We start from the raw sequence: 13816 nt of genomic DNA on the forward strand, positions 1-13816 counted from the left end.
CAAAACGGAGATGTATGGATAAACCACTTCCCCAATCTTTTTGGCTCTATAACAAAGAACAAACAGCAATAACATATACATGATCAAATACAAATCTTAGAATCAACTATTAAAGACTACCAGAACTCATTGGATTCTCAAATTACATTGAATGAACTACAGGCCAAAATACCAACTCTCTACCAAAAAAGGCCTGTGGGGAATATGGTATCCTAAATTAAATGATAAAATATAAAGACCACAAATTCCAATTGGCTATAATTGAACTCTTTAACATCATCCTCAGCTCTGGCATATTCCCAATATTTGTAACCAAGGACTGATCACCCCAATCTACAAAAGTAAAGACACATTTGACCCCAATAACTACCGTGGGATATGCGTCAACAGCAACCAACCTTGCATTATCAATAAACAGCAGACACATACATTTCCTCAGCAAAAACAATGTACCTAGCAAATGTCAAACACGCTTTTTACCAAATTACCGTACGACAGACCATGTATTCACCCTGCACACTCTATTTGACAAACAAACAAACCAAAACAAAGGCAAAGTCTTCTAATGCTTTGTTGATTTAAAAAAAGCTTCAGACTCAATTTGGCATGAGGCCCTGCTATGCAGATTGATAGAAAGTGGTGTTGGGGGAAAACATACAACATTATATAATCCATGTACACAAACAACAAGTGTGCAGTTAAAATTGGCTAAAAACACACACATTTCTTTCCACAGGGCCAGGGAGTGAGACAGGGATGCAGCTTAAGCTCCACCCTCTTCAACATACAGTGCCTTGCGAAAGTATTCGGCCCCCTTGAACTTTGTGACCTTTTGCCACATTTCAGGCTTCAAACATAAAGATATAAAACTGTATTTTTTTTGTGAAGAATCAACAACAAGTGGGACACAATCATGAAGTGGAACGACATTTATTGGATATTTCAAACTTTTTTAACAAATCAAAAACTGAAAAATTGGGCATGCAAAATTATTCAGCCCCCTTAAGTGAATACTTTGTAGCGCCACCTTTTGCTGCGATTACAGCTGTAAGTCGCTTGGGGTATGTCTCTATCAGTTTTGCACATCGAGAGACTGAAATGTTTTCCCATTCCTCCTTGCAAAACAGCTCGAGCTCAGTGAGGTTGGATGGAGAGCATTTGTGAACAGCAGTTTTCAGTTCTTTCCACAGATTCTCGATTGGATTCAGGTCTGGACTTTGACTTGGCCATTCTAACACCTGGATATGTTTATTTTTGAACCATTCCATTGTAGATTTTGCTTTATGTTTTGGATCATTGTCTTGTTGGAAGACAAATCTCCGTCCCAGTCTCAGGTCTTTTGCAAACTCCATCAGGTTTTCTTCCAGAATGGTCCTGTATTTGGCTCCATTCATCTTCCCATCAATTTTAACCATCTTCCCTGTCCCTGCTGAAGAAAAGCAGGCCCAAACCATGATGCTGCCACCACCATGTTTGACAGTGGGGATGGTGTGTTCAGGGTGATGTGCTGTGTTGCTTTTATGCCAAACATAACGTTTTGCATTGTTGCCAAAAAGTTCAGTTTTGGTTTCATCTGACCAGAGCACCTTCTTCCACATGTTTGGTGTGTCTCCAAGGTGGCTTGTGGCAAACTTTAAACGACACTTTGTATGGATATCTTTAAGAAATGGCTTTCTTCTTGCCACTCTTCCATAAAGGCCAGATTTGTGCAATATACGACTGATTGTTGTCCTATGGACAGAGTCTCCCACCTCAGCTGTAGATCTCTGCAGTTCATCCAGAGTGATCATGGGCCTCTTGGCTGCATCTCTGATCAGTCTTCTCCTTGTATGAGCTGAAAGTTTAGAGGGACGGCCAGGTATTGGTAGATTTGCAGTGGTCTGATACTCCTTCCATTTCAATATTATCGCTTGCACAGTGCTCCTTGGGATGTTTAAAGCTTGGGAAATATTTTTGTATCCAAATCCGGCTTTAAACTTCTTCACAACAGTATCTCGGACCTGCCTGGTGTGTTCCTTGTTCTTCATGATGCTCTCTGCGCTTTTAACGGACCTCTGAGACTATCACAGTGCAGGTGCATTTATACGGAGACTTGATTACACACAGGTGGATTGTATTTATCATCATTAGTCATTTAGGTCAACATTGGATCATTCAGAGATCCTCACTGAACTTCTGGAGAGAGTTTTTCAGTTTTTGATTTGTTAAAACAGTTTGAAATATCCAATAAATGTCGTTCCACTTCATGATTGTGTCCCACTTGTTGTTGATTCTTCACAAAAAAATACAGTTTTATATCTTTATGTTTGAAGCCTGAAATGTGGCAAAAGGTCGCAAAGTTCAAGGGGGCCAAATACTTTCGCAAGGCACTATATATGTCAACGAATTGGCGAGTGCACTAGAACAGTCTGCAGCACCCGGCCTCACCCTAATAGATCCTGAAGTCAAATGTCTACTGTTTGCTGATGATCTGGTGCTTCTGTCCCTAACCAAGGAGGGCCTACAGCAGCACCTAGATATTCTGCACAGATTCTGTCAGACCTGGGCCCTGACAGTAAATCTCAGTAAGACAAAAATAATGGTGTTACAAAAAAGGTTAAATTGGCATGACCACAAATACAAATTCCATCTAGACACCGTTGACTTATAGCACACAAAAAATGACATACCGCGGCCTAAACATCAGCACCACAAGTCATTTCAACAAAGCTGTGAACGATCTGAGAGTCAAGGCAAGAAAGGCCTTCTATGCCATCAAAAACGAACATAAAATTCAACATAACAATTAGGATCTGGCTAAAAATACTTGAATCAGTTATAGAACCCATTTCCCTTTACGGTTGTGAGGTCTGGGGTCCACTCACCAACCAAGAAATCACAAAATGGGGCAAACACCAAATTGAGACTCTGCATGTAGAATTCTGAAAAAAATATCCTCTGTGTACAATGTAAAACACCAAATAATGCATACAGAGCAGAATTAGGCTGATACACGCTAATTATCAAAATCCAGAAAAGGCCGTTAAATTCTACAACCACCTAAAAGGAAGCAATTCCCAAACCTTCCATAACAAAGCCATCATCAACAAAGAAATTAACCTGGAAAAGCTAACAAGCTGTTCCTGGGGGTCTGTTCACAAACACAGAACCCACAGAGCCCCAGGACAGCAACAAGATTAGACCCCTATTTAAATCATGAGCAATCAAAAAGATAATTACTTGGCACATTCGAAAGAATTTACAAAAAAACTGAGACAACTAGAATCCTATTTGGCCCGAAACAGAGAGTATACAGTGACAGAATACCTGACCACTGTGACTGATCCAATATTAAGGACATCTTTGACTATGTACAGACTCAGTGAGCATAGCCTTGCTTTTGAGAAAGGCCGCTGAAGGTAGACCTGGCTTTCAAAAGAAGACAGGCTATGTGCACACTGCCCACAACATGAGGTGGAAACTGAGCTGCACTTCCTAACCTCATGCAAAATGTAGGACCATATTAGAGACACACATTTCGCTCTGATTACACAGACTCACAAAGAATTAATAAACAAATCACATTTTTCGCAACTCCCATATCTGTTGGGTGAAATACCACAGTGTGCCATCACAGCAGCAAGATTTGTGACCTGTTGCCACAAGAAAAGGGCAACCAGTGAAGAACAAACACCATTGAAAATACAACCTATATTTATGTTTATTTATTTTCCCTTTTGTACTTTAACTATTTGCATATTGTTACAACACTTCATTTCACTTCTGTTTATTTTCTATTTCCCTTGGTTTGGCAATGTAAACATGTGTTTCCCATGCCAATAAAGCCCCTTAAATTGAAATTGAATAGGGAGAGAGAGAGAGTGGGAGGAGAGATAGAGAAGGGGGAGGGGAGGAGAGTGCAAGGAGGAGACTGGAGGAGACTGCAGCAAAGCTGATGTAAACAATAGGATGGATAGTGACACAATTACTACTGCGTAGCTCGACCTCCCTCCCCCCTCACTCCCCTCTCCCTCTGCTGTCAAACTGGTGTCAGTGCATAGTGTTGGCCCAGGTTACATGACAGGGGGATGCTGACCTCGCTCAAGCAGCTGCATGTTGGAGGGGTAGGCGGTCTCAACGTCTGTCAGTGAAATGAAGCTGAGGTCCCCAACTTGCAGCACCACTGACAGCAGCATAAACACACTGTCCATCTCCTGATGGAGAGAGAGAGAGAGAGAGAGAGATGTGGGGGTGCGGAGGGAGAAGGGGAAGGGAGAAGGAGAGAGAGAAGGTTGAGGAGAGGTGGGGTGGGGTGGGGTGGGGAGAGAATAAGGGAGTTGTTATTGTTTTTACTCATGAAGTAGTGAAATCACACATATACTCCAAACCCCTACCCCCTAGTCTCCTCCCAAAGAGTCAACTTCCATCTTTTGAACTAAAATATGTTCTCCAAACCCCTGAATCCCCCTTTCCCCTTTCCCCTTTCCCCCTTATCCCTTATCTAACCTCTCTCTCTCCGATCTCCTTATCTAACCTCTCCTTTCCCCTCCCATCCCCTCTTTATCTCTCCTCCCTCTGTTTCGCCTCTACTCTTCCCCCACCTCTCTCTCAATTCAATTCAATTCAATTCAAGGGGCTTTATTGGCATGGGAAACATATGTTAACATTGCCAAAGCAAGTTAAGTAGATAATATACAAAAGTGAAATAAACAATAAAAATGAACAGTAAATATTACACTCACAGAAGTTCCAAAAGAACAAAGACATTACAAATGTCGTATTATGTATCTATATAGTGTTCTCTCGCTCTCTATCTTTCTCTCTGTTCTTGAGTAGAGGACACTTACTGGTATCCCCCATTACCCAACTCTGATCCCTCAACGCTCCTGGACAGTCTGCATGTATGTGTGTTATAGGAGCTGTTATTAGTCTCTGTCTGACACTCTATGCAATGTAGAGAGTCCTACAGTAGGAGAGGAGAAGAAAGAGAGTGGGAGAGAAAGGAGTGATTGAGGTTCTTCATGAGTCATTCCCAATGAGAGCATAGGGAGGCACCGATGGGTAGTCTCTCTCTCATCCCCCCTCTCTCCCCTTCCCTCTCCATGTCAATCGCCCCTTCCCTCTCCATGTCAACCGCCCCTGTCTATCTCTCTCTCAATTCAATTCAATTCAAGGGGCTTTATTGGCATGGGAAACGTGTTGACATTGCCAAAGCAAGTGAGGTAGATAATATACAAAAGTGAAATAAACAATACAAATTAACAGTAAACATTACACATACAGAAGTTTCAAACAATAAAGACATTACAAATGTCATATTATGTACAGTATATATACAGTGTTGCAACGATATACTTCTCAGGAAGTACTCTGTCCCCCCCCCCACCCACCTCCCTCTCCAGGTCAATCTCCCCTGTCTATCTCTCTCCCACCAAGCACTCTTGCCCCCCATCACCCCTCCCCTCCCCCCTCCTACATTATCAGCTGCTGGCTGTGGGAGGGATTAAAAGCTGACTTTCTGGTCACTCAGTGCTGACAGATGCTGACTGCAGCCTATACATAGACTGTGATAATGTGATGAGAACACTCATTCTGTACACACACCAGACGAGGTAGAGCACAGTACAGTCTGTAGATATAGCTAGTATATTAACATGCAGAACCTCACACGACCATCACATGCAAGCATGCTCACAAGCAGGGTGGAAAATGTACTTTTTGGTCTACCAGCCACTGTGGCAGGTAGATTAATTAAAAAAAAAAAATTAAAATATTGTTTTCGCCTTAATTACATCAACGTCACAACAAGGAAAAACAGATGATATATTACTTCATTTTTATGATTTTTATGATCTGCGTATTTTAACCAATGTATGTTAAAATAAATCATTTAGATACAATAGTTAAAACATATAAACTGTTCTACAACTGAACATCAAGAATAAACAAGTGCCTGCCCTGCCACAAAATGCTGAGTGATACGGTTTATTTATTATTATAGTTCAGGGCTCTATGCTGACATTTTTAAAAGGCTACATGAGTAGAAAGGTAGAAGCACACAGATGAATCTAGGAAAACAATTAAAATATTTGTGTTTTTTTTACAAAAAGTTCATGAATAAACGTTTATGGGAGTGATCCATGCTCAATCAAGCACAATCATTAGGTGTGAGAAATGTCTTCCTAGCAGCAGACAGTTGCAGCAAACTCAAACTAACATTGAAAAACAATCTAGCGTATAAACAAACTGACGTAACTGGCAAATAAAAACTAGGACAAAGTCACACTTTAGTAGCCTTTCTTGTCATTTCGATCAACTTAAATATGTGGGCTTTGGATTTTTTTTTAATGTTCCCAATTGCTCTGGAGAAATAGACATTCTTAATGTCCAACCCTGCTCACAAGGGACAGTATGTGTACCCACCAGTGGAGGCTGGTGGGAGGAGCTATAGGAGGACATTTTAATGGCTAGAATTGAATAAATGGAGCGGTATCAAACACATCAAACATGTAGAAACCACATGTTTGACTCCATTCCATGAATTCCATTCAGCCAATACAATGAGCCCGTCCTCCTATAGCTCCTCCCCCAGCTTCCTCTGGTACCGACTCACCCTATAGACTCATAGATATACACACAGCCATATGTGTGGCAAATGACACATGCAAACTCATGCACGCACACACACACAGTGTGTTACTGTACCAGTTTGTTGAAGCCCAGAGCTCTGAGGGCCTGTTTGATTGCAGTGAGACGGTCTTTACTCTGAGTTGAAGCTGAGGCCACAGGAGGGGAATCTTCTGCAGGAACTCCTGCACTCAGGTACCTTGAAGACACAGACAGAGACCAGTGAGAGACAGCTATCACACTATACACCACAGACATGATCAACTACAGTACAGAGAAGAGCAGCAGGTAACAACACCAGAGAGAGAGTTCACACATTACAGACATACTGCACTGACTAGATATCACTGAGGGACTAAAGAAATAATATTTGACCCTGAAACAAGAAAGCATGTCAAAAGGTAATTTAAAGCATGGTGGTTGAGCAGGTATTCTCACGCTGAGTTATTTGTAACCAGTCACAGCTATCTCCTGCTGAGAAAGCGAGGGAGGGGAGGGGGCGAGAGGGTCCCCAAATGGGCTAGAGTCAGAGGGCTTTTGATCACGCAGTCACAGCATTAAATCAGAGGCTGTAGCGTGCATACCAGGGCTCAAAACCCGCATCCAGGTCACTGGATATCAGACAGGGATGCTATCACACGCCACAACACACACGCGCACACATACACGCACACTAACACACACACATTTTACAAACTCAGCATGAGACACCATCTCTTCCTCTTGCTAGCAGGTGACTGAGGGGGGCCTCTCACCCAGATTGAACCAGTTTCCTTCCCCAAATGTTAAAACATTTTACAAACTCAGCATATCTTCCTATATTACTGTAATTTGCATGGCCTTATTACCTGTGAGACAAGACATTGTTGAGGTACAGACTTGTGAGATAGGATGTTTTTGAAGTACAGGCCTGTGAGAGAGGACGTTGTTGAGGTACAGACTTGTGAGAAAGGATGTTTTTGAGGTACAGGCCTGTGAGAGAGGACATTGTTGAGGTACAGGCCTGTGAGAGAGGACGTTGCTGAGGTACAGACCTGTGAGACAGGACGTTGTTGAGGTACAGACCTGTGAGACAGGACGTTGTTGAGGTACAGACCTGTGAGACAGGACGTTGTTGAGGTACAGACTTGTGAGACAGGACGTTGTTGAGGTACAGACCTGTGAGACAGGACGTTGTTGAGGTACAGACCTGTGAGATAGGACGTTGTTGAGGTCCAGACCTGTGAGACAGGACGTTGTTGAGGTACAGACCTGTGAGACAGGACGTTGTTGAGGTACAGACCTGTGAGACAGGACGTTGTTGAGGTACAGACCTGTGAAACAGGACGTTATTGAGGTACAGACCTGTGAGACAGGACGTTGTTGAGGTACAGACCTGTGAGACAGGACGTTGTTGAGGTACAGATCTGTGAAACAGGACGTTATTGAGGTACAGACCTGTGAGACAGGACGTTGTTGAGGTACAGACCTGTGAGACAGGACGTTGTTGAGGTACAGACCTGTGAGACAGGACGTTGTTGAGGTACAGACCTGTGAGACAGGACGTTGTTGAGGTACAGACCTGTGAGACAGGACGTTGTTGAGGTACAGACCTGTGAAACAGGACGTTATTGAGGTACAGACCTGTGAGACAGGACGTTGTTGAGGTACAGACCTGTGAAACAGGACGTTGTTGAGGTACAGACCTGTGAGACAGGACGTTGTTGAGGTACAGACCTGTGAAACAGGACGTTATTGAGGTACAGACCTGTGAGACAGGATGTTGTTGAGGTACAGACCTGTGAGACAGGACGTTGTTGAGGTACAGACCTGTGAGACAGGATGTTGTTGAGGTACAGACCTGTGAGACAGGATGTTGTTGAGGTACAGACCTGTGAGACAGGACGTTGTTGAGGTACAGACCTGTGAAACAGGACGTTATTGAGGTACAGACCTGTGAGACAGGACGTTGTTGAGGTACAGACCTGTGAGACAGGACGTTGTTGAGGTGTAGGGCACTCTTCTCTTCAGGCGACAGGCCCTCAGCCATCAGGTAGAAGATGTTGAAGTTGTGTTGCTGACGAGGCAGGTGGACCACCCGGGACTTCTCCAACATGTATGTGTATATCCGCGCTAAACACACACACACACACACACACACACACACACACACACACACACACACACACACACACACACACACACACACACACACACACACACACACACACACACACACACACACACACACACACACACAAAATGTAATCCACATAATAACACATGCTCTGTCAATAAACTTTAAACCATATGTAACCAGTAGTAGAGGAACACACCTACTGTAAAAACACCTATATAAACCTAAACACACATTGTAATCTTAACAGAGTTATCCATTAAGATACCACTCTCAAGATTCTTAAACCCAGGCCACAGATCAAATTATCGAACAAAAAACTTGTGTCCTTAAGTCAAATTCATCTTTCATACACAGCCATTACGTATGAGTAAATCAATTTATCTATTTCAATGTGGTTCTGTAGGAATGACAGAGATTGAAGCCTGACAGGTTTACTCATAGAGTTATACTCCCCCCTGTTGGCCATACATCAAACCGCCTTTTAATTATAAAGAGTACATTGACAGCATGGGCACAGAAAAGAACAATGAGACAGATATTTCATCAGATGTATAAATGTGAATCATCCGCTTGGCGTTTCCACAATACTAAATATGGTAATATGATAGTGAGCGGAAGCCCAGTAACCGGCAGTGGGAGAAGATGGAAGGAGATTGATTTTGGCCAAAATTCTGTTCATTTTGTCTTTGATTAAATATTTGATCTCAATACAGTTTCCTGTTCCCAAAACTAGAATCAATTACAACGTTTGTAGATTTTACCCTTTGCCAAAGTTGTAAAAAATCACATTATTTTGAAGGAGTGCAAAGGTGAATTGAGTTATTGCACAAGCACACATCACTGAATAGGCGTTCCCTAACAGAAACATGCATGTTGTATGCTAGAACGGGCCAATAGGATCTCACCAGCTCATGCTTGGCTCTGCCCACCTCCTTGCTTGTTCTGCCCACTATGACTCACTTGTTCCCATTGGAAATGACAGGCTGTGATCTATCTTGGTTTAGTTATAATGTGATTTTCCATGAGGGTGTAGTTAGTGGTTTATTAATCTGAGTAGACATTGAGTAGTGTAGTTAGTAAGTCCCTTTGTTAGTTATAGAACAACCCCCTGAGTAAAGTTGTAGTAGTCTGTACCTCTGAGTAGTGTCTTTCTCTTGTCACAGTACTGCAGGCTGAGTAGTTTGATGACGCGACTGGAGTTGTCATTCATGGGAGTCTTGGCATGACCAAACGCCTCCAGGATACAGTTCACCTACAAGCCACCACATAATATATAGAGAGACGGTGTTATATACTGTACAATACAACCATCAATATATCCACTGTCACTTTCTGGGTTGGACATATTCATAATTATTTTTAGAGAATACATTTTTATACAGCTAAGACATGCATTGGTGATGGCATGTTCATAGATACACAATTGTGTTAATGTGAACAATATACCGAGGTAATTTGATTCACTGAAGTTTTCTGAAGCCGGTGCGTGTGAATTACCGCCTGCCGCAATGACTTCTGACTGTCGCAATACAACTTCTCTCCACCAGGGGACAATATATCCCCACTGACTGATTGTCACACTCACCTGTCCCTCTGTGCTCTCTAAGTGTTGACCCAGATATGTTATCTCGCACCAACCCATGACTTCATCTGTGTAGATACAGTTCCACTATAGCCAAGCAAAAGCTTTTCTCGCCTCCCTGTTCAACAATGATGTGTACCTCTGAGTTGTTAAGGTCATAACAGAAAGACAAATGAAAAAGTGTTCGGTTTGTAATAAGGATCACTGCTAGGACTATCAAATAGCAAGAAAGTGTTCATCTTCAGCCATTCAGTGTAATAATACTCCCCTAGCATGCTAGACAACAAGAAAACCATTAGAATTCTGACAAAATGTCGATGTAAGGTTGAATGCACTGACAGTAGTCCTTGCTCTTACTAAAGGGCTCATTTAATCCACTGCTTCCAGACAAGACTGGTTTAATACCGTGTCATTGCAATTGATCACTTCATATAAAACTTTCTCACACAATGTCCTAATCATAATGGCTTTTCATATAATGGTCATTTCCTGTCCCATTGTACTTTATGTTCTCCTTCAATGGGTCTCACCAGTATGCTTTGAATCCGCGGCCAGAAACGATCGCTGAGCACCTCTTACTGTCCAAGGTGAGAGGAGTGATAAGAGAATTGACGGCATTTAGATGCTATGGCTTCCTCTCGGGGACAAATGGGCCAATCACAAACACAATGGGCTTGTGTCATCATACAGAACCTAGCGATGTCTATCAAGGAAATAAAAGGACCTGTACCAACCTAGGGGTTTTGATGTAAAGGCCAGCGTGCTAACACAGATCATTTGGTCCGTGAATCCATATCTCAAATCACTACACCACAGGGACTCTGTAACAGTGGACTGAACACCCACTGAGCTAGTCTGTCTGTCATGTTCTATTCAACTTCCATTGTCCTCCAAGAGTGGATTCATATTTTTAAGATAACCAGGGCCAGAGTAAACCAGACTCACTTGATTCATCCTGGGCTCAAGAGAGAAGCCTTTGGGGCTGGACCTCACTGCCAGGTGTCTCACTATGTGTTTACAAGCCTCTGTCTTCCCAGAACCACTCTCCCCACTGCAGAAAGAGAGAGAAACACAGAGAGATAGAGAGGTAGAGAGGGAGGTAGAGATAGAGGCTTGTTAATGTAGTAAGGGTGATTAGACATACGTAGCAAAAAAAAGACAGATGTGTGTGGCTGTCGGTGTCCATGCAAGGGTGTGAATATCTGTGTCTGTGAGTGTATCCATGTGTGTCAACATTGTGAATGGTCTCAGGTGAATGGGTGTGTTGTGTGGCGTGAGTCATCTGGGTGTAGCCCAGGCTCCTATCTGTCACATCCGTCAAACTCCTCCACCCGCCTGACATCACTCCTCTGGGGTACAATTTCTCTTTCTCATCCCCCCATCCCATTCACAATCTTGCAACTAGTCATTACAATGGTATTGTTTATCAAGTGGACACTATCATAACAACCTAGCCTATGGTGATAATGCAGGTGCTCTGTGACCTTTTAGAAACATTTTGTAATTCATTTTCTTTCTTTATTCTAGTGAAGGCTACTGAAAGTGAAGACCTATGGACGTTTCTTTGGGTTAGTGGAGATGGCAAGTGGAGCTCATGGTCATATGTACTCTTCATCTAGTTGCTCCTCTAGCATCCACCCACTGGGCATCTCACGGAGGTCATTCAGGCTAGGTTGATCCATTCACTGGCCATCTCACTGAGGTCATTCAGGTTAGGTTGACCCATCAACCTGGCATCTCACTGAGGTCATTCAGGTTAGGTTGATCCAGCCACCTGGCATCTCATTGAGGTCCTTCAGGTTAGGTTGATCCAGCCACCTGGCATCTCATTGAGGTCCTTCAGGTTAGGTTGATCCACCCACCTGGCATCTCATTGAGGTCCTTCAGGTTAGGTTGATCCAGCCACCTGGCATCTCATTGAGGTCCTTCAGGTTAGGTTGATCCAGCCACCTGGCATCTCATTGAGGTCCTTCAGGTTAGGTTGATCCACCCACGTGGCATCTCACTAAGGTCATGCAGGTTAGGTTGATGCATCTCACTGAGGTCCTTCAGGTTAGGTTGATCCACCCACCTGGCATCTCATTGAGGTCCTTCAGGTTAGGTTGTTCCACCCACTGGGCATCTCACTGAGGTCATTCAGGTTAGGTTGATCCAGCCACCTGGCATCTCATTGAGGTCCTTCAGGTTAGGTTGATCCAGCCACCTGGCATCTCATTGAGGTCCTTCAGGTTAGGTTGATCCACCCACCTGGCATCTCATTGAGGTCCTTCAGGTTAGGTTGATCCTGCCACCTGGCATCTCATTGAGGTCCTTCAGGTTAGGTTGTTCCACCCACTGGGCATCTCACTGAGGTCATTCAGGTTAGATTGATGCATCTCACTGAGGTCATTCAGGTTAGGTTAATCCATCCACCTGGCATCTCACAGATGTCATTCAGGTTAGGTTGATCCACCCACCTGGCATCTCATTGAGGTCCTTCAGGTTAGGTTGATCCATCCATTGGGCATCTCACTGAGGTCATTTAGGTTAGGTTGATCCATCCATTGGGCATCTCACTGAGGTGATTCAGGTTAGGTTGATCCACCCACCTGGCATCTCACTGAGGTCATTCAGGTTAGGTTGATCCAGCCACCTGGCATCTCATTGAGGTCCTTCAGGTTAGGTTGATCCACCCACCTGGCATCTCATTGAGGTCCTTCAGGTTAGGTTGATCCACCCACTTGGCATCTCACTGAGGTCATTCGGGTTAGGTTGACTGTGGTGAACTACACTCATCTGCTCCATGGGGGACTGAACCTAACAGTTGGACATACTGTAAGATCTGTCTAACTACACAACATGGACACACACACACACACACACACACACACACACACACACACACACACACACACACACACACACACACACACACACGCGCAGAGCAGAGACCAGCTACGTTACACAGATGGCAGATGGCTTTAGGAGGTAATTTAAGCCCCAACTAATGACAGCACTGTGTGTATTTGTGTGTGTGTGTGTGTGTGTGTGTGTGTGTGTGTGTGTGTGTGTGTGTGTGTGTGTGTGTGTGTGTGTGTGTGTGTGATTTTGTCCTCTTATTAATGACCCTGCTGAGAGTATGAACACAGCAGTTTACCTCTCTTTTCATTTACAGAGCCCTATTAGAATTTAAGGGTGTTTTGTGCTTCTGAGCATGTGCCCATACCCTGGCCTCCAGGGATCATGTGTACTGAATGTATATGATTGTGTAGGTGTGTGTACCCTGCCCTTGAGGCACCTAACATTTTGACTGCCTCCAGCCCAGTGGAGCATGGAAGACTGCAAATGAGGTGTGTGTGATGAATAGCCAGTGGCCGAAATGCATTAACTTGCTGCCAGATCCGTTGCGACTCAGCATGAACGTTGGTGGAGAGCCGTAACGGGTTTAATTGCAATCAGGAAGCTGCCTCCATCCAGCCAGGCCCTTGAAGCCATTCATTTTTCTGTGATCGTTTAACAGGTCTGGGACG

The 13816-nt window shown here is 43.7% G+C and overlaps 1 protein-coding gene across 1 annotated transcript in view; it reads right to left on the reverse strand.

Moving 5' to 3' along the window:
• LOC115127314 (unconventional myosin-XVI) overlaps positions 1-13816 on the reverse strand; it is a 219411-nt gene that overhangs the window by 87966 nt on the left and 117629 nt on the right. Inside the window, 5 exon segments of the mRNA XM_065017523.1 lie at positions 4076-4193; positions 6685-6805; positions 8571-8718; positions 9860-9977; positions 11253-11358. Of these exon segments, the coding sequence (XP_064873595.1) occupies positions 4076-4193; positions 6685-6805; positions 8571-8718; positions 9860-9977; positions 11253-11358 (611 nt within the window).

This window comes from Oncorhynchus nerka, linkage group LG1, assembly GCF_034236695.1.
Source record: "Oncorhynchus nerka isolate Pitt River linkage group LG1, Oner_Uvic_2.0, whole genome shotgun sequence".
In the NCBI taxonomy this organism is placed as follows: Eukaryota; Metazoa; Chordata; class Actinopteri; order Salmoniformes; family Salmonidae; genus Oncorhynchus; species Oncorhynchus nerka.